The sequence below is a fragment of the Acomys minous genome (genome assembly GCF_964271855.1).
Source record: "Acomys minous genome assembly, chromosome: 8".
Classification (NCBI taxonomy): domain Eukaryota; kingdom Metazoa; phylum Chordata; class Mammalia; order Rodentia; family Muridae; genus Acomys; species Acomys minous.
In genome coordinates this window covers 50,305,548-50,328,154 of record NC_140489.1, presented here as the reverse complement: position 1 = coordinate 50,328,154, position 22,607 = coordinate 50,305,548, and the positions used below count along the sequence as shown (strand labels likewise).

At 36.0% G+C, this 22,607-nt stretch overlaps 1 protein-coding gene across 2 annotated transcripts in view; it reads right to left on the bottom strand.

The window, feature by feature from the left end:
* MDGA2 (MAM domain containing glycosylphosphatidylinositol anchor 2) overlaps nt 1–22,607 on the bottom strand; it is a 771,250-nt gene that overhangs the window by 23,640 nt on the left and 725,003 nt on the right. For both annotated transcript variants that reach the window (XM_084793705.1, XM_084793706.1), the window contains 4 exons: nt 18,104–18,281; nt 15,817–15,837; nt 9,030–9,185; nt 8,435–8,593 (listed from right to left, as the gene is read on the bottom strand). In XM_084793705.1, coding sequence (XP_084649831.1) covers nt 8,435–8,593; nt 9,030–9,185; nt 15,817–15,837; nt 18,104–18,281 — 514 coding nt within the window. The remainder of the gene's footprint in view (nt 1–8,434; nt 8,594–9,029; nt 9,186–15,816; nt 15,838–18,103; nt 18,282–22,607) is intronic.

Below are 22,607 nucleotides of genomic sequence, written 5' to 3'. Positions count from 1 at the left end.
GCCCACGGAGGCCTGAATAAGGCATTGGATGCTTTGCCACTGGAGTCAATTCTGAATGAATTGGTAGGGTTGATAGGCACTCAAGCCAAGTCCTCTTAACCTCTAAGACATATCTCCAAACAAAGAGGAATCACAAAAATCTTACCTAAAATACATGTATCTAATTGTCCAAAGTACTTGTGATCATACACCCTTGCTCATTTGAAAATCTTATTATTGAGTATTTATTTACTCTGACTCCTCTAAAGAATGTAGTCTAAACTCTAAAGTGATGGGATCCCTCCAGGAAGGTCAAATCCCTGTGGGAGGAGGATTTTCTTCTTGATGAAAATGTTTAGATATAAGCCAAAACCTTGCTATTCTTAAATACAGTCTTTGATTAAAATTGGAAACAAAAGTCAGGTTCCCAAAATCACATAAGAAAGCAAAAAAGCAAGCAAAGGAACAAACAATTAACCAAAAACCGACAACCCCCCAAAAAACAAAAAATGCACAAAACCCAAAAACTATTTTTCGCTATTGTCTGTACAAAGACATACATATCACTATTTTATGATATTTAAATTGTAACATACCACATAGTCCAAAAACATTAATAAAATTTGTGGAAATGAATAATTTGATATTTTTATAAAGAGAAGGTTAATAGGGCATTAAGATATAAAATACAGATCCTTAAGTACTAGTTCTATACTAAATTAGATCTTCATATGAGAGCGTATCTGAATCACAATATTTCAGACACAGTTACATTTTCTTATGCACATTGGTTATCAATACATGTTATTTTTATTTAAGGATGTTTTATATAAGTTGTCTGTGACCCTACTCAGGTGTCCTCTTATTAAGTCGTTGCTCTTGAATTAATTATTAAGGCTTACATAACCGTTTTTTACATATTTTTGCTTCACTTGCCAGAACACTAGGTGCTAATAGGGGAAATAATTTAGTGTTTTCTTACTCTTCTGTAGCTACTTTAGGTCGACTTTTAAACCTATTAAGCACTTGTTGTTCTGAAAAATTACATATAAATATGTCACCTTTATTGTTCTCATGGAGATAACAATGGCACAAGCTTCAGCATGACAAATATAGATATTTGTACCATGGAGTTATGGAAACAAAGGAGAAGAGAGGGCTGAAAAGTTGTCCTTCAGTTGTGTTCTGAAGGAAAACATAAATTATGCAGAAATAGAAAGAGATAAGGTGCGATTCTATCACATAATATTTTAAAAATATCTATTTATAAATGAATATTTATTGTTTAAATTAATGTTTATACTCAGGGAGCCACACCATGGGAAGAGTCATTTCTTCTGCCCTCATGAATCATAGTTCATAAGGAAGAAAGTCAGAGGCTGAGATGCTCCACAGAACTTCATTGAAGAGTGCCGAATATTATTAGGACTTTTATTGATTGCACAACCAACCTTTTTCACATTGGGATACAATATTGTCATCTAAAAGTTAACATGAAAAAACTATATAGTTGAGTTACAGAATTCTGGCTAAAAGTGGGCAATATTGGATGCAGGCAGAGTCGAAGACCAGATAGTTTAGTTTTACAATTAAGTTTCAGGTTGATATGAGATATGATAGATATTGATTTACATTCAGAATTGTAGACTCAGCAAGATAGGAAAGATGTTTTCTCCAAGGTTGCCAAATACAACTACACAAAACACTGTGAATGTAACATTTGTATAATACCTAATTGTTCCATGGTCCTTCTTGCTGTATGTGGTTTATTGTATATATGTGTAATAATATAAATGAATAAAATGTATAAAAGTAAAAAAATCCTTTAAAATCCCTAATACAATATTAAGTTTATAATTTTATGTTGGATTGAACTCATCGCTACACTTGGGCACAAGTTTCCTAGTACAGCTTCCATACACATGTTGGGATCTACGAGGGAAGATGTCCTTGAGGTTTTTAATGCTACAAGTTTTAAAGAATGAATTTTATCATGGGCCAAGGAGAGAATGAGAACCAGGAGTCTGATTCAGTACTGTTTGCAGGACATAATAAGACTGGAACTGAGCTTTTCTTCCTTAGCCTGAGACACATTTCAAAGCCCAAGGACTTAAGTCCTCATCCCCATCTATCTCCAGTTATCTTCCACTACGAAAACTGTCCAGATTGCCTGCTGTTTGCTTTCAGAAATGTATTGAAGGATACGTTCTTACATTATTTTTTACTTCATTGAAAGTTGTATTAATTCCTTCCTTTGGGGTTAATTCCATTATTGAGACATTATATTCCTACCTTATGATAAAAATTTCTTCCCTATAAATTTACAGCATCTGTTTATTTCCCTTCTTAAATCAGGCCCTCTGTGTGCCCACATCTTTTTCTTCTGCCATTTCTTTTTCACCCTTGTGGTTATTAGAATCAAAGAAGAAAAACTTCATTTATGAACTCTTTTTCCTTTCCTCACTTTGGCTTTACAATGAAATTAGCTTTCCAGAGACAGAATCTTGACTAATCTTCATCAAACTTAAAGAACATATTCATAAATATATTCTGTACTTTTTTGTAATTTTCTGAAAAAGTGTAGTGCTTCTAGCTCACAAATTTAGTCATTTCAATGAGGTTTAGTTTCTTTAGAACTTTAGAAGTTCCTTTGATGCACTAAGAATTAAGCCTAATCTCAGAATTCTGGGAGGCAGAGGCAAGCAGATCTCTGTGAGTTCGAGGCCAGCCTGGTCTACAAAGCAAGCCTAGGACAGCCAAGGCTGCAGAGAGAAACCTGTCTCAAAAATAATTCACTAGGAGAAACAGAGATGCTGATATATATCAATATTAATATCAGGTAAATATCATATAGTAATATTTAATATAAGGTAGCAACTTGGCATGACCTAGAATCACTCAGGATAAGATCTCAGTGAGGGGCTGTGTTGATCAGCTTGGTCAATGACCATGTTGGTTAGGGGATTAGCTTCTTTTTTTCTTTTTTTCTAGACGGTGTTTCTCTGTGCAGCCTTAGCTGTCCTGGACTTGCTTTGTAGAAAAGGCTGGCCTTGAACTCACATAGATCTGCCTCTGCCTCCTGAGTACTGAGATTACAAGCATATGCTACCCCACCCAGCAGAGATTAAGCCAGGGATCCTAAACTGTTATATGAGTAGAGAAATTCAGCTGAGAACAAGCAAGAAGAATTTAAGTATATATGCACTTTCCCCTTCTGTTCTCTACTGTTGATGTCCTGTGACCATTTCTCTCAAGATCCTGCTGCTGTAACTTCCTCATAGGGCTGAACAGTAATCTGATACAGTGAGCTAAAATTAAATCCTATCTCCCTGTAGAGGTTTTTGTCAGGGTGTTTCATTACAGCAACAGAAATGAAGCTATATTCATAACTCATATACATACATGCTAACATTTAAAAGTCAACAGATCATGTCTTTGATCGGAAATCACTTTTCTCGGTCAATTTTAATAAAGCCCATAACAAGCCCACTGTTGTACCAATATGTTATCCAGCCTTTAAGGAGGACATAGTAATCTAAATCTTCTGGCATTTGCATTCTTGTATAATTCTCTCTCCTTGGGTAAAGGATTAGCTACAACAATTAAATCCAAACAATGTAAAGTCGTCTTGGAGATTAAATTATACAATTTTCAGCACTCATTTGCTTTCTCTATAATGTTACTTGATTTGGAGAAAGCCTGCTCCATGATATAGGACAGCTCAGTAGACATAAATATTCTCCTTCCAAGAATGGAGCGAAGGCTCCAGACATCAGACAGCAGAATATTAGTATCTTAAGGCCTAAAGTCATCTTGTAAGTGTTCCCTAATGTGGAGCCTTCTCACGTTGACTCTTGAAGTTAGATTAGAGTTCTTTCTTGTCATACTAATAATGACTTCACAAATGATACTGAGCCACAGAAACCCAGATAAACTATATGCATTCTTTTTATCCACAAACACTGTGTGAGAATGGTTTGGTTTAAGTCACAGGGGTTTCTTTTGGGGGTCGTGTTGCATAAATTAGTCATGCACCAAGAACTAAGTACTATAAAACATTAGTCTTTACTTTGAAGCAGAATCTCCTAATTTGTGTATTGTTAGACAATGTTGACTTTCAATGTAAAAACAGAATGTGAACTTTTTTTTGCTTTCTCAGTGTACATGAAATCTATGTTTATATTATCTTGCAGTTTGCCAAGTATGCAATGCATTATGTTTGTAAACAATATCTGCACCTTACTTAAAATTCGTCACTGCTAAAATACACCAGCTTTCATAGAACCTTTGGTGGCACTAGGTCTTATCTTGATGTTGACGGCTGCTAAGTGACCATTGTGGTGGTTTCTGAAGGTTGCATACCTAAGCCAATTTCTTATTTTTTTACTTATATACTTTTTAAAAAATTAATCACTTTACAGCCAGATCCCAGCCCCTTCTTTTCCCAGTCCCAATCTTTTGCCCCCCTCACCCATTGCCCCTTTCCTTCTTATCGGAGAAGGGAAGGCCCCTAAGGGGTATCAAGCCACCCCGGTACCTCAGGTAGCAGGGTAGAATGAGATGCTATTTGAGAGCACACACTCCCAGAACCTCTCAAAATTAGCATCAATCGGAACAGCAATGCAAAGCTTGTCACACTTAAGCAAGCAAAAGTTGGTTGTTCACATCTTTTGTTCCCAGAAGCTTTAGCAACAGACACTAGCGTACAAACAAATGTCTGTAAAACAACTCTTCCCATGGAAGACGTCACATCTCTATGTGACATCCTTTCCAGATTTTCGGTTGGTTGTGCATGTCAGAGAAATCATAGTCTAGAAATTAAAACCTTATAAAACCATTATACTTAGGCACCAACTTTTCATTGTTCATGGTTTCTAGAATGGATGGTGGACAGGAAATTACCTTTCACTATCAGAGCTCTTGAGTGAACAGGTGAGCTGTCATTGAGCAGTACTTTTTTTCAACGGGGTTAACTTTTTCTTTACAGTTGACCTCTACTGTGAGCTTAAAAACGTCAGCGAACTATTGTCTAGACACATGTACTGTCACTCACTCAACATTTCTCAGCATTTACAGAACACAGGGACAGTAAGTTTGAATTCAAAATATTCCTAGGAATCTCAGGAAGGTATGTGAACCTTGGCTTCAGTGTGAAGTCACCAGCTCCATTAATGCTTTAGTGAGGCTGTTCTCTTCCTAACTAATGCTGTGACCCTTTAATACAGTTCCTCCTGTTGTGCTGACCCCAATCATAAAATTATTTCTGTTGCAACTTCATAACTGTAATGTTGCTACTGTTATGCATACTGAGGTAAGCATCTGATATACAGGATGGTCTTGGGTAACTCCTGTGAATAAGTTCTTCAACCCCCAAAAGGGTCATGACCCACAGGTTGAGAAACAGTGCTTTAGTCCGAATAAGGGTGTTAGTTTGACCATTGAAGCTTTGAAGCCAGGTGTTTAATTAACCTCTCTAGCCCAAAAAGTCCTTTATCCTCTTCTGTGCAATCCTGCATGGCCCACATTGAAAGTGTGCTGTTTAATATACTCACCTTCCTCAATCATCTTTTTAAAAACCCTCAGGAAAACCTGCTGGAATTTTTACATCAGCACTTGTTCCACACTAAACTATGAATTGGCTGTTTTTGTTGGGTTTTGTTTGTTTGTTTATTTTGGGTTGGTCTGTCTTTTGAGTTTTTTATTTGTTTGTTTTTTGTTTGCTTGTTTGTTTTTGAGATAGGGTTTCTCTATGTTATCTTGGCTGTCCTGGACTTGCTTTATAGACCAGGCAGGCCTTGAGCTCACAGCTATCCACTTACCTCTGCCTCCCTAGTGCTGGGATTAAAAAGAACCAGCCTTAATTGTCTGTGCATCATGCCCAGTTATAATTTTAGGACTATATAGTGGTTGCAAGTAATTATATGTTTTTAGAACAAAAGAACTGGACACTGATGCTGGATCAGACCTGACAGGATTCATTCCTCTCAGCATGCTGGACTCTGACATCCTGCATCCTTCATGTTCTAGCACCAAGTGCTTCAGTTGCTAGGCCTCATTGAAACATGACAGCTCCCAGGACACCTTCAAAGAAAACTTTCAATTCAAATTGGTCCAGCATTTCAGAGTTTCCTATACAGGATTCTAATTAAGCCAGGAATTTCTTAACATTTTGAAACTGGACCACAAATGCCATTCCTAGGTTGTTTAACCATTTTCCTGAATTTTATTTGGGCCCCTACCAGGTTATTATTCATCCCAAATCAACCAGAAGAAAACTTAAGAGAATGATACCCCATATCCCTTAAGGGGATTGGGTAGGTTTTTGGTTGCTTTCTTGGGTGATAGATGTTTATTTTCATTGGGAGTGGGTTATAAGTTATTATTGGTCTTGTTCAGAGAGAAAATAAGGTTGGATTCAGGTACATCTCTCCTTTCCTTAATCTTTCATTCTTAGGTTTTCTAATTCCACTCTTAATACTTTCTTCTGACAACAAATGGGGAGGGGGAGGGAGAGGGAGTAAGTATTCTTAGATTAACTGTTCCATTCTCAGTTACTGCAGAGTGAGAATATGACCACTAAGGCCAAAGCTCCCACAGCAGTTTCCTGTCTCTTTCCTGTACTGCAGAGGTATTTACTTCCTGTAGTATTTACTTCCATAGTAAAAGATCTCATGCTTTTCATCTGTAGAGTCTGTGATAACTCACTGTTACTCAAAGTGGCTGCCATATACTTAGCCTCACTTTTGTGATCCTCTAGTAAGTCTTCCTGCAGAGCAGTGACTGATACAACTTTCCAGCCTGACTTATGACATTACTGATTATCAGCTATGTGTTGGGCATGATAATCACAACTGTCTGTATTTCAGTGTCCTTGTCTGAGAAACAGTGTAATTATTGTAATGAGGCAAAGTGAAAATTAAAGAGATAACTACTAAGTGCCCTCCCTCTACCAGGGCTATCTGAATAATAAATGAACAGGCACCATTGTCTGATACCTGAGAGAAGTTGGTGATTGTGATCTTATACATCCAAACCAGAGTTTTCTAAAATGGGAATCGTTGTTCTCATTTTCACCCAAGGGACCTAGACACACATTCACAGTGATTTCTGTGAACAATGTATGAGTCTGCCATGGTCCCCCTGTGTCTGTTGTGTGTCAGGTCATGGGGCACGCTTCTTGCTTTCTCTATCCTGACGTGTCACTTACTGCTCTACTGTGAAGAGCACTGGTGTAGTTCAGACATGAGAGTGCACTCACAGTGTGGCAGATCCAGCCATGCTAACTTCTTGAGACTTAGTGTGCTTCACTGTAAGCACCGTGATGCTCACTTTTACAGTGAGTCTAGCAGTTTAAACAATATGATAGCTGTTCCTTATAGTATATAACTAAGTTTAGTAGTGTATATCCATGCATATGCACATTGTTTTTGTTACAATATACCAAGAACCTAGGGCCACCTAATTTTATACTTTTGACCACTGTGTTAATTTAGTTCCCCCTAACTACTGACTATTAAAATGGGGTACTTCCTTTGTTTAGAAGCACCACTTTGTTTCTAACCTTAATACATATTTGATTCCTTGACCAAGCTCTGTGGCGCTGCACATGTTCTATTCATCAGGACTGTGTCTCAGTTTAGGGACGTGGTAAATGTGTCCCTGTAGTATAGTGCACAACACGCACAAAAATGATCCTAAACACAGGGCCATAGTATAATACAGCAATATTACTTTTTATATGTTTTGCATAAGAAGTCAGAGTCATACTATTTCAAGCCATATACTTCTGACACATGCAGATTGGTCTTTTGTAGTGACTGGACTGTCTAATGATTAATTTTGTATAAATTTTGCGTTTAGTTATCTGGACTTTGGCCTTGCATGCAAAAACTGGAACCTTGGACAACATATGCTCCCACTAAGGAATGTGAAGTTCTCTTGTTGCTACATGGTACTCTTTTTAGGAGAGTTGTGAATGACTCATGGTAACTTTCACTACTGCTGCACAAAGTATCCAAAGGTAGATTCCTTCAATTTTATTTCTCCCTTCAAGGCCCAGGATAATCTTAGAATTATTTTCATTTTATTGGATACATTAAAAAAATAATCATAATACTATTACTAGTAAGTGAATGGTGTTAAGAGTACTGATTAATGAGACCGTATTCCTTTTCATCACTATTAATCAGTATCAAGTCATTAGCCTAAATTATACCAGTCTCACAGAAGAGCACATGAAGATGGTCTGCTGACTCAGGGTCCAGAGGAAAGTTGATGCTCAGAGTCTGCAAACCATGGTCTTTGGAATAGGATGATGGGAAGATTTCCTTGCGACTTGTAGTAGGCAAGTCATTTAATAAAACTTACATGGTATTCTCTGATTAGAGCTGTCTTCATGTCTGTGTGAAACTCATTAGGAAAGGTTAAAAGAAAATAGAACAGTCTGTTACCTTACCTATATGCTGCCCGTACATGTGATAGAAAAAACTGAAACAATATGCGGTGTTTGTAGGTCCATATGGATTTTTGGGAGCTATGCTGAATACAGGGCTGAGAAGTCGAGCCTTTTCACCTTCTAGTCTGGGTCTAGATGTCTCAATATACATATAAAAACCTGAAAGCAGGAAAGCAAGTGTTGAAGCACATTCTTACGAGGAAACATGAAATGCTAATGTAACATTTCAGAGCTTCAGATCAAAGTAAAAACTGGTAGCATGGTTTTTAGCTCATGTATAAAATTACATGGCTATACAAAATTAATCAGGACTTTAAAAGAAAAAATAAGACACAAAGAACTGATAAAAATGATAATTTTAGTGTTGAATTAACTCAAAAAATAAATAACACCCTGATCTCTCAACTATGTTTGTCATTTAGCTGTGAGAAAACATTAATGACCACAAGCTTTGGAAATATATGAAATGTTGATAGCATGTATAAGACATAGTGTTTTACTCTATGATTCTCAAATACATAGGTCACTAGGCAGTTGTACTTCACACTGAGAACATTTGCAGTTGCCATAAGCACATCCTCAAAAACCTTCCTACCTTCTTTGGAACCACTGCGGTCTGCATTGGGCCCCGTGTTAGGGGTGTATTTTGTATTTCTTGTTGCAGTACTTTGCTTTGTCCAATCAAAATTATCTGTATCATCTTGGGTGAACAAACAAATATTACCGTCTTCAAATCCACAGTGAAATTCTCCTGTTAACACATTTTAATTAAAGTAGTAAGTAATGGTTAAGTAGAACATTGTAATGTTTTATTAGAAACATTTCGAAAATCACAATGTAATAGTAATGCAGTAATGACATCAGAACCTTAATGGCACGGTTATCACTAAACGTAAAACTTTTATAGTTTTAATAAGAAAATGAATAATGGTTTTATTGGCATGTTTTGATTTTATAAAGGAATGGGTTGCATTCTTACCTTCCCACATGTACATACAATGTCTGTTGATCATATCACTCCCTATAATTCTGTCATCCCTGTTCTGCTTTTCTCTTTCTATGCCCCCTGTAGTCCCATCCTCAAGACCCAGCTATCCCACTCCTTGGAATATACCCGGAAGATGCTCCTCCACACCACAAGGACATATGCTCAACCATGTTCATAGCTGCCTTATTCATAACAGCCAGAACCTGAAAACAACCTAAATGTCCCTCAGTTGAAGAATAGATAAAGAAACTGTGGTACATTTACACTATGGAATACTACTCAGCTATTAAAACAAGGAAATCCTGAAATTTGTGGACAAATGGATGGAACTAGAAATGATCATACTGAGTGAGTTAACCCAGAAGCAGAAAGACTCACATGGTGTATACTCACTTATAATTGGGCACTAGCACAAAATGCATGTCCTGTGAAAGTCTTCACTTACCAGGAGATTGGGATAGATGTGAGAATAACCCACTGGGACTCTATGTAAGACAAATATAGGAGATGGGAAAATAGAAGGACCCAGAGGGTCCTAGAAACCTATAAGAAGAATATCGTGACAGGTGGATCAGGGCCCAGGGAGGTCTGCTCAAGCTATTGCACTAACCAAGGACAAAACAAGTAGTAAATATCAATCCGCTACTCTGATCTAGCCAATAGACAGGACATTCTCCACAGGTGTGTGGAGAGCAGGGAATGGCTCTGACATGAAATCTGAGGCCCCATATTTGACCACTCAAAGAAAGAATAAGCAGGCTACCAAGATGAGACTTTATAGCCTATGACCATATAGTGGGGGAAGAGATCCCCCTTGGTCATAGACCTAGGGGAGGGGAATAGGGTGAAAGCAGGAGGGAGAGAGGAATGGAAGGATACAAGTGATGGAATAACAATTGAGTTGTAATCCGAATAAAATAATAAAAAAAAGAATTTAAAAAAGAGTAATGTCTCACATTACATTAGGCCAGTATATAATTACATAATGAAGACCCGAATCTTTTGTTTAGAAACAACCAGATAACTCCAATTGAAAAAACAAAACAAAACAAAACAAAACAAAAACCAAAAAAACAATTCACATTTGACTTATGACTGGAGAATTTCCTAACTTTTAAAAAATGCATTGGAAGAGTTGAGAGAGAATGATCAATTAGGAAATTAGCTTTCTAAAACAGGAGCTGGGGTACAAACCCATAATCCCAGCACCACAGGAGCTGTGGTAGGAGAGCCACTGTGACTTCCATGTGCACAGTGAATCCCAAGCCAGCTTTCCCTTGGGTAAGACCTTGTCTTAAGAGACCAATAGGAAAGCAAACAAAACTTTTGAGTTCACCTGGTAGCATTACAAACATGTATACATCGAGCATGCAATTTCTCTTCCCTGTCCTCTAGAATTGCTCTTCTGTACACACATCTGCAAATCTGTAACTTTGCTTAGGGCAAGGTGATAACAAATTGATTTTTAAAGCAGTCATCACTCATGCTTGAGTTGCATGTGGGTTAGCCAGATGTGTGAGATCCACTTGAAGTGAATTTTATAAAGTACGTTTATGAAGAATCCCGGGAAGAACTGGGGATTTTCGATGATGCCTGCCATATGCTGAGTTCAGAAATAACCTGAGTTCAGGCAGAGACTTTTCAGCTTGCCATTAAATGTGGTTAGCTGTAACTTCTAGAGTAGAAGGTTTTCTTACTGGGATAGACCCTGCTTCAAAAAGTGTATACAGAGATGAGTTGGTTAATTCCATCAGAAACAAGCTGGGTGCATTGCTTGAAAACACATTAAATGTAGTGCACATACTTCCATTCAGTGAAATAAGGAGTTTGCAAAATCTCAGTGGTCTTCACTGAGAGTCTGACATATGAGAATACTCTGGTTTACTTGGCTTTACTTGTTAAAAATAAAGTTCACACAGCCTGCATCTTTGCTGAAGTTCACAAAGAGAGTAACAGGTACAAGATCTCCCACTGATGACTGTAGAGCCTTTGCAAAGGGGCACATGCATTAAAAGTCCCCAGGAAGTGGCTTTAGGTTGGGATCACATGCCTGAATTTAGCAAAGCCTTCTTTACATTTAAAGAATATATTTTTGTTATGTTTTGTTTTGTTTGTCAGATTAAATAGTTTCTGTATGTCTGTATATTCATATTCTATCTAGATGGATACATGCTAGAAAGGCAATATTCTACATAAAATATTTTATTACATAAATATGTGTTTGTGTTTACTTCAGAGTTTTTAATCCCAAAAGGACATTGTCTTTAATTGTTTTTTATTATTTAATGTCATATTTTATTTATAAATAAAAAGAGGCCATTAAACACTTGAGAAAAATATGTATTCCAGAACTCATGCAAAAGTTATGCTTATATGATATTTAAAGTTAAGTATAGCCAATGGACAGGACATTCTTCACAGTTGAGTAGAGAGTAGGATCTGACTTTCACACAAACTCTGGTGCCCCATATTTGACCATGTCCCCTGGATGGGCAGGCCTGGTGGCACTCAGAGGAAGGACAGCAGGCTACCAAGAAGAGACTTGATACCTTATGAGCATATACAGGGGGAGGAGGTCCCCCTCAGTCACAGTCATAGAGGAGGGGAGTAAGGGGAAATTGGGAGGAAAGAAGAAATGAGAGGACACAAGGGATGGGATAACAATTGAGAAGTAATATGAATAAATTAATAAAATATATTAAAAAATAAATAAAGTTAAGTAGAATGGGGACTGGAGAAACAGCTTAGTGGTTAAATCACTTGCTGCTCTCCCAGAGGGATGTGTTCAATTCTCAGCACTTATATTGGCTCAAAACCATTTGAAACTCTAGTCCTAGGGAGTCTAACATTGTCTTCTGGCTTCTGAGGACACGTCACACACACAGAATACATACATACAGGCAAAACATCCATATACATGAAACAATTACAAATTTTAAAAACTCCTGAAGAGAACATTTTTAAAAATTAAGTTCAATGACTTTTAAACATGTTTAAATAATTATATTATTATTCTAACACAGTAAATTAGTTAATTACATATATATATATGCAAAAAGACTATTCATATCCAGTTTATTCAAATAAGGAATATTTGCAAGATAATGTACATTCACTGAGCCACTTAAACTTAGCAAAAGTTAGTGTAATATTAGATATTAAAAGATCTCACAAATATGCAAAAAGAGATCTAGGAGTTTCTAAAAGACAGAAATGTGATGACTGGCTACATCTTCATTTTTTATTTTTCAGATTATAGAATGATTTTCTCACTTTAAAGACTGCTGTGGTTTGTATGAGGATGCCCCCCCAGTTTGATATGATTGAATGGTTAGCCCTCAGGTGGTGGAACTGTTTGGGATTAAGAAGTGTGGCCTTCTTGGAGGAGGTGTGCCACTAAGGTGGGCTTTGAGGTTTCAAACCCCTATGTCATTCCAGTTGGTGTGCCATGTCTCATCTGCCTCATGCTTGTGGATCGGATGAAAACTCTCAGCTACTGCTTAAGTACCATGCCTGCCTGCCACCATGCTACCTGCCATGACATTCATGGACTATACTAACTACTGGAGCCATGAACCTCAAATGAAATGTTTATCAGTTGCCTTGGTTATGCTGTCTTTTCATAGCAATAGAAATGTAACTAAGACAAAGACACACATAGAAATAAATATCATTTAAATACTCTGTGTTCTATCATTTCCAACATTATACCGTTTTTGTTTTGTCCCCCTGAATCTATTCCAGTATGGTGAAGAAAAATTTTTAACCAATTAAGAATAAGAAGTCTGGAGTTCCATGACCTTCTTGCATAACCTATCCTCTTATGCAGTTCCTTAGAACTTGCAAAAACTAGCCTTACATTAAAAATCAAGTGGTCTCATGCACTGCTATTATGATCAGGTTTTCATAGTGATTCCTCTTCTTATTTCAAAGTGGTTTACCAGAGACAGGGATGTGTGACATCTCATCTTCATTGTCTACCTGTCTATATTTAGAATCACCTAGGAGACAAATTTTTGGGTGTATTCCTTAGGTTTTTTTTGTTTTGTTTTGTTTTTTTTCCCTCCTTTATTAATTTATTCTTGTTACATCTCAATGGTTATCCCATCCCTTGTATCCTCCCATTCTTCCCTCCCTCCCAATTTCCCCTTATTCCCCTCCCCTATGACTGTTCCTGAGGGGGATTACCTCCCCCTCTATATGCTCATAGGGTATCAAGTCTCTTCTTGGTAACCTGCTGTCCTTCCTCTGAGTGCCACTAGGTCTCCCCCTCCAGGGGACATGGTCAAAGGTGAGGCACCAGAGTATGTGAGAAAGTAATATCCAACTCTCCACTCTACTGTGGGGAGTGTTCTGTCCGTTGGCTAGATCTGGGTAGGGGCTTAAGGTTTACCGCCTGTATTGTCCTTGGCTGGTGCCTTAGTTTGAGCGGGACCCCTGGGCCCAAATCTGCCTATCATAATGTTCTACTTCTAGGACCCTCTGGGTCCTTCTACTTTGCCTTTCTCCCATGATTCTCTCATCTAGAGTCCCACTAGAATGTCCTCCCCTCTGTCTCAGTTTCCTGGTAAGTGAAGGCTTTGGTGGGACATGCCCCTTGGGCTAATATGCAGATATAAGTGAGTATATACCATTTGAGTCTTTCTGCTTCTGGGTTAACTCACTCATTATGATCATTTCTAGCTCAATCCATTTATCCACAAATTTCGGGAATTCCTTGTTTTTAATAGCTGAATAGTATTTCATAGTGTATATGTACCACAGTTTCTTTATCCATTCTTCTATTGAGGGACACTTAGGCTGTTTCCATGTTCTGGCTATTATGAATAAGTCTGCTATGAACATGGTTGAGCAAATTTTCTTGCTGTGTGCTGGAGCATCTTCTGGGTATATTCCAAGGAGTGGAATAGCTGGGTCTTGAGGAAGCCCTATTCCCATTTTTCTGAGATAGCACCAGATAGATTTCCAAAGTGGTTGTACTAGTTTGCATTCCCACCAGCAATGAAGGAGTGTTCCTCTCTCCCCACATCCTCGCCAGCATGTGGTGTCGCTTGAATTTTTGATCTTAGCCATCCTGATGGGTATAAGATGGAATCTCAGCGTTGTTTTGATTTGCATTTTAGCCTTCCTATACACAAATGATAAGCTTGCAGAGGAAGAAATTAGGAAAACTACACCCTTCACATTAGCCACAAGCAATATAAAGTACTTAGGAGTTACTCTTACTAAGCAAGTGAAGAACCTGTTTGAAAAAAAATTCCTTAGGGTTTTTAAATAGAGGTTCAAGTAAAGAAGGAAAATCCACCCTGAATGGGGTGGTACCATCTCATAGTCTGGAAACAGTGACTGAATAAAAGGGGGGAAGGAGAACTGGATGAGCATCCATTTATCCCTGTTTCCCATCTGCAGATTCCATAGCCACACCTTCCTTCCATGATGGATGGTATCCTTATTACACTATGGGAGACATGGTTCCTTCTACTATGTAATGAATATGCGATGCTTATGTATGGGACTAATTTTCAGGTATATGTATGACTCTTCATTATCTATTTATAAAATTTAATGCAAAGCAAGAATCAGAATTCAAAATCAAAACCAGAGCAAATATATTGGAACTTAAACTTACACAAATTTTAGTGATTTATGGCCAGTTTTGGCGGTGCATGTGTGAAATATCTGTACTTAGGTTATGAAGAGAGGATGATGAGTGTACGCTCTAGTAACTCTAGACTACATAGCAAAACACTGCCTTTAGCAAATGCAGATGGAATAAATAATCAAGGGCTGGGAAGATGGATCTTTAGTTAAAATCATTTGCAATATAAGCATGGTGACCTCAACTGAAACTCAGAATTCTACTGTTGAAGCTGAGGACTGAGTCCTGAAAGTTGTTCTCTGACATCCACAGATGTAAAATATCACATTTGTACTCCAACATGCACACCCTATATACAATTATACATAGACGTTCATTAACAGAAATAATTATTTTATAATAAATGGCTTTAGTAAGTAACCTTTATATTTATGAGGAAAAGACAACAAACCCAAGAATCAAATCAAAGAAACATGACAACAAAATGAAACACTGAAATGATACCCCACAGAAAAGAAAAATGAACTGCTTAGTTACAGAACAATGAATGGTAGTCAGTTTGCAGAAATGACTCCATATTTCCTTATTTAGTTAACAGTATGAACATCAATTATCAGTATTAAATTATTTGTTTTTATACCATAGTCACTGAAGTTATTATACAGTGACAATTTTAAAATCATTGTTTTATATCAAGTAGGAACAATCTTTATCTAATTTTTGTCTATTTATATAAAATCCATTTTTCTTCCTTATGCAATAATATGATTTTTCAAATCAAAATTATGTACTTACTCAAATGAGGATTTACAGGTGCTGGAAAAAAGAAAGAATAATGTTAGCAAAGCTTCAATATCATTTGTAAATAGAAGTATAATTGGTCTACTTGGAGTCTCGTTGTTTCTTTTAAGCCTCATGATGGCAGTGAAAAAATGTGTCTGCAATCCATTTTGTTCTGTGGGACAGAGTGCAATTTACTAAGAACTTCAAAGTACCACAGCATCCATGTTAAGGAGCATAGGGAAGTCATTCATTTTCCAAGGAATGACATTGCTAACCCTTTATATCTTACCCAGAACAAACCCAGAAATCACACAGAGGCTGTTGGTAAAACAATCTGTAATCTAGATGAATTAAGAAATGCAAGAAATTATTCAATAGGCTAATAGAAGTTGATTTAAGTTACAATGCTTAATGTTTTAGTATATATACTTAAGAACATTATGAAAGTGTTCAAAACTTAGAACTGAAAATGATAGCTATTTTCTACATGTTTTTCAAAATTTCAGTTTATCACATACCATTTTTCAATAAAGAATACTGGGCTTACTTTTATTTTTGTAGCTTATTAGGGAAAGTAATAATCTCCCAAACATTTGATAAAGATCCAAAGATCCTCTGTTACAGAGAGGTGGACCCTAAGCCCATCCAGAGTTTCAGTTACCACAGTTGCTTAACTTTGCAAGAAATCAAAACTTTCTGGGTCTGAATATAGTCATTTCTGTAAGTAATGAATGCTAATGCATGATTCCTAATGCCTCCATCATCAAAGAAGTTACAGTCTTATAAATTAGGCACTGAAAGTGTAAACCTTAGATAGGAAGAGATAACATAAAAGCCAGAGGGAAAATAGTTAATACAAAGGTGAAATATTCAACAGCATTTAAGTAGCAATTTCATTCATCCTGAAGAAAAGTGCTTTGCAGTTTTGAAGGAAGGGATCTTTACTGACTATTATAGCTTTGAATGTCATAAAAATGTCAAACAATACAATACCAATCTTGTTAGTATACATTCAGAGAACAATTACATTTAATTGCATCACTCCCTTTGAGCCATCAGTTCTAGAAATCAGATCTGAATCAACTTTTAATTCAAATTCAAACTTCTACTTTTATTCACTGTGACATTGAAATAGTGAAGAAGTATTTTCTAGATATACTTTATAAAAGCAATCTATTACTAACAAACACACACACACACACCCATTAAATATTAGCAACCTGAAAAAAATCAACCATATGGCTATCACCACCATTACAAAAAAAACAAAACAAAACAAAAAACAAAAAACAAACAAACAAACAAACAAAAAAACAGGATGTCCTCCAACACTTGAAAAAACAGTGATGTGGGTTTTGTCACTGGGCCAACCATAAAGAGAAACATGCTGTCAGATTACAAAAGACACTTCAAAGCTTAATTGTATTGTTAAGTAAAATAAGTGGTTCTGAAAGCTTCCTGCTGTTTCTGACTACTTACCATCCTGATAAAGGAGAAACCCCAGAGACATTAATAAGTTTGGAGCTACCAGTGTTAAAGAGGACAGGGCAGACAGTTCTAGACTGCAGGATTTTACAGCAGTGAAGCACATTAGCTTTATAATAAAATACTGGAGAAATGGTGAGCTATATATTGAGCAGCTTCCAAACTCCATATTAATAGTATTACAGACACAATGATACCCAATGTAAAATATTGACTCATGATTATATCAATATTTATTAGTCTAAAAAAGCACTCGATTGTGAGATATTGAGTAACTTCATCTGAGGACAGGATTCTCCATACATCTCAATTTTCTAAAACCTTAAAGCTACCATGAAAATCTTATTTAAAATCACATAAAAATAGGTCTTAAGGCCAAAACTTTAATGGCAGAAGTTTTAAACAAAAATACAGAAAAAATAGGAAGGAAAGAAGGAAGGAAGTTAGGAAGGAAGGAAAAGAAAAAAAGAAAGGAAAGGAAAGAAGAGTGAACAGAAAAACAAACAAACAAACATAACAAAACAAAAACATTGAAAACATAGATTGAGGTAACAGTGAAAACAAAGGGAAGTTTTTGACCTGACCCAGGGGCTCAGTTTTCACTGAGGGCTTGTTCAATATCTTTACCTTTGTAACTTTATATTAGTTTTTGTGATGATTAAGATGTTTTAAATTATTTGTTTGATTGTTTTCATCTCATCCTTACCAATCTGCAGAATATGCTAATTTTTATTTGTGGATACTTTAAGAATAATTACTCCACATAATTCCATACACAAATAAATGTTTGTAAAGTAAAAAAAGAACTACTTACCAGTATATTTAATTACACGAATTGTTGAATCTCCTTCACCAAATTTAGTGAGAGGAGTCAGTCGGACTTCATAGGCCTCTGGTTTAATTAGTTCAGTCAAGTTATATGTAATTAGTTCTCCTTTTTGAATATTACCATTTATTTTAATCTCTTGTTCCCACCATCGTTGCTGTCCAGCCTGAAATAAAAATTATTGTATTCGGTTTGAAAGTGTAATAAACTTTATTGTAGAGTTTCAATGAGTCATTTCACATTGAGAGTTAGACCATTCGAAAACCACCATTTGATGTTTAAAGAAGGGTGCATGTAATAACGTCTTACATAAATTATTGATGGTTTACTAGATTTTTGAACAGCTGTAACTTCTTTACCACATCATCAAGCATATGTACTTTATACTGAAGAGTTTCCAGAAAGAATTACAGATATTAGTTATAACACAGACACGACTATTTTCTTAACTCTTTAAGTCCATTGAAAACAGAGATGAAATGAAGACTGAAATTAAACTCACTATAAAATGATTTCCAAAAGTCATAGGTGCAATTTAAAATTTTAAGTTAGAAAGAGATCAAGAGTGACACACCAAATATCAGTGGGAGAGATCCATAGCTAAGTCATCCGAGGGCAGCATGGTGAGAAAGATGCTTGGTAATAAGTGAGATGAAGGTGAGGTATCTGCCATTGGATTCAGGAAGATGGGCATGTCAGTGACCTTGAAATAAGTTCTTCCAGTTGAACAAAGGGGTTTAAAACCTGACTGTAGCCAGCTAGAAAAGGGATGAGTGTCACACAGCACCCTACAGTGAACACATGATACTCAGATAAGTTTATGAATATTTCGGGGAGGGGAACTAGGTACTGAACTCAGGGCCTCACACAGGATAGCAAGTAATCTTTTTCTGAAGTACATCCTCCAGCCTTGCTCAGATATTTTTACACATTGTATAAATTAGTAACTAACCATATGATTTTTATTAAAGACTCTTCCAGATATTTTTTTAAAGATATTTTCAAGTAATTGTCTTCAGTGTTCAAATTGAATTTTAAAATTCAAAATTAATCTAGAAGTGAAATTAAGATAGGAAAACTACTCATACATGGAACAAATTCATTAATTTTTGTAATGCCACTTCCAGTATCATTTGTCCCCCAACACTTCAGTAGTCAGGAATTCAACATTAGAAATTCTGCTGAAGAATAAGTTTCCTTTAGATGGAGAAACTGAACAAACTTCCACCCTAATAGTGAAACTATTAATAGGCTAGAACTTGATTGAACATACAACTAAACTAAGCAAAAATTGATAAGATTCTTTATTAATAATGTTCACATACTGAAATTGTTTAGAATTAAAATGAGAAAAAATACTGAAATTACCTATTCACAAGTATAAAAAAACAAACAAACAAACAACCCAACATTTAGTAATTGTGACTGGGGACTTGTCAACATAGATATGGAACCAGCTAGTCTTTCTCTCTTTCTCTCAATCTCTCAAGTTCTGTCATTTCCTCTCCCCATGTATGTATATGTATATATATATATATACACATATATATACACAAACATATATATAAATGTATATATATATATATTTCATAGTCCCTCATCACATACCATCTCTCTGTATTTCTGACTCACATGAATGTCTTCTACTAACAGTTTAAATTTTTGTTAATTAAGTTATTGCATCTAATTCATTAGAGTTCTTGATAGAAATGATAGGATGATTTACTATTGCAAAGTATGTTTTGTTTCATTTTTACTTATTTTGCTGCATTATCTAATTCTCCTGTGTTTTTTCTTAATCCAATAATATAGATGCTAGACATATGATAGGTAATAGACATAGTTTATTTAAAATAATGTTTGTTACTGTCCATATCTGAAATATACTAAGTATACTCTTGCTTATGGTAATATATGTCCTTCATATGTTTAGTTATTTTTTCCCCTGTGCTGATCATATAACTTAACATTCTCCTTCAGAGGACTGTTTGGGGCTGAAGGCAAAGAAATAGTCTTTCAGATACATACCTTTGGTCTGACATGATCCTAAGGGCATTAAAAAGTGCCATTCACTTTTCCTTTGACTGTGAAACCCTTTGATAATCCAGATAAAGGTGGAAAAAATTCCCTAGTCCATCGGTCTTAGGTTCTATTTTTGTTTGCGTCAAAGTGTTAAGAATCAAAGTTCAAGTTTGTCTTGATGGTGAACAGCTGAGGGCGACAATTGTTTGAGTAGGAATTCCACTTACTAATATGGATTGTGGATTTCTGCTTCTTCACAATTTCTCATGGTAATTTTCTTTCATGTTTCTCTACAAATATATGCATGAATCATTTATATGTACACATATTTGTGTACATATTATACATATACTATATATGTGTGCCTATATGTGTATGTGTGCATGCATTCACAAACATGTGTTTTTGTTCTCTAAAGGTGGGTTGGCCTATCTATATAACTTGGACTCCTACTGTTTTTGTACTGTTCCTGTTAAACTTTTAGAAATGGAAATATCCAATATGCATGCTGTTAGTGTTTTAATTAATTTTGTCTTACAAACAACAAACAGATCAGTCAAATTAAAAGAAGGCTATCTCATATGCAACCCTTGTGCTCTATTCATATAAGAGAGAAAATAATCTGCTCTTGAAAAGGTTTCTGTACAGACTGAAAGTAGGTATAAATGCTTACCAAATATTCAGTCTCTGGAAGCGCAAATGCTTAACTTTAAAGGACAAAATATAATGTCTACTGTGAGATTTCATTTCCTAAAAAATGTCAGAGAAGCTAGAGCCATGAAGTCTCATCAACATGGCTGCCAAAACAAGACCCAAACCAGGGTGACACCAAGAGACAAAGAACTACAGGCAACTAAGACACACTGAGAATGTCAAGAATAGTACATCACTTGGTAATACAGCACCAAATGCTTAGCGCTGGAAAAACATATACATACAATTTACATTATAGTACATAGAGATCACATGGAATTTCCATACTTAGAAATACATAAATAAATACTACACACAAATGTAACAACCTTCAATAAAAAGGAAGCTAGAGGCCATGAGTCAGAGCAAGATAAAGGGTGCAGATATAAGGGAGGAGTTGGAAAGAGGAAAGAAAAACGATATAGTAATATTAAAATTTAATAAATACAAAGGAATAATAAAAAGATAAAAGAAAAATGTAAATATGACTATGGTTAAAGCAGAAGCTCACGACAGATCAAAGTGCAGAGAAAAAGTGTTAAAGGATTACTCAGCCACTCATAGTGCATCTGTGTGTTCTGTTCCTTTTTCAAGACTCTGAGCCCATTGAAGAAGGGGAATCCAAGACTGTAAAAGCCCACCACAGACAGGGGAGCTATGGACAGTTGGTAGCTTCTAGGAGAATGAGAGCAAGTCTGTTCTGTAAGGTTGTAACCTCTGATAGTTAAGCACCACACCCATGAACATTTGGGCAGCACCAACTGGACTCTGTTGGGTATTTTTAACGAAGACAAAAAGTTGGAAGGAGTAGGGCGAGGTGGAAATTTTAGAGGATTTCGCAGGAGAGGTAGGGGTAAATATGAACAAATCTCTCCAAAAGTTAATAAAATTGCCTATTTTAAAGGGTTGATGTCATTAACATTCCTATTAAAAAGGGATGTGTAAACAAACCTGAGCTTTTAATAACTTTTTGTTCCAGAGAAAACTTTAATATATTAAAATTCTTATAAGTAAACAAGATGCAGAATTCAGTAGCAAAATGATTCAGATAATAGGCATTTCACAGATGAAGAAACCCCAATAGCTAATTAATTAGGAAAATATAACTCCTCACAATGAATCAATGAAATAGAAATTAATTCTACATTATTACATATAATCAGATAGACTAAAGCATTAAAAATGTAACAGTATTAAAGTTTGGTGCAGCTATAAAACTTTAAGAATGTCATAACTTGTGTCAAGGAAATGAAATGAGTGTGACTCCACCTCACTAACAAATGAGACTGTAACTATATGGATTCACACTGGAGGCTGGGATACATGGAGTAGGTAGATGTATGAGACAGTAGATATCTATGATAGCCTTGGTTTCTGTTAGCTCCACATCACAGGCTAGCACATCACCAGGCTGATGGCACATATGCCTTAGTGCATCTGAGGGACCCTGAGCTTTAAAATTCTTACATCATGTAACTGACAGCAATCAAACCTGCCCAATATTTATATGTTTATTCTTCTGGGCATCAAATCTTCTCTCTACTTGAAAAGGGAAAATTATTCTTTAAGGAAGTTTGCTGGGCAAATGAACTTGGAAAAAATTGGCTATGGTAAAATGTCAAAGTGTGTCTGTTTACATAAAACATGCAGAAACACATTTGTAAAATTCTATCTTGAAAGTATATAGCCCTATTGATGGGTCCAAGTTTGCACAGCAATAAAAAATGTTACAGCTTTAAAAAGTGAACTCCCTACTCAGTGACAGGAATATTCAAAC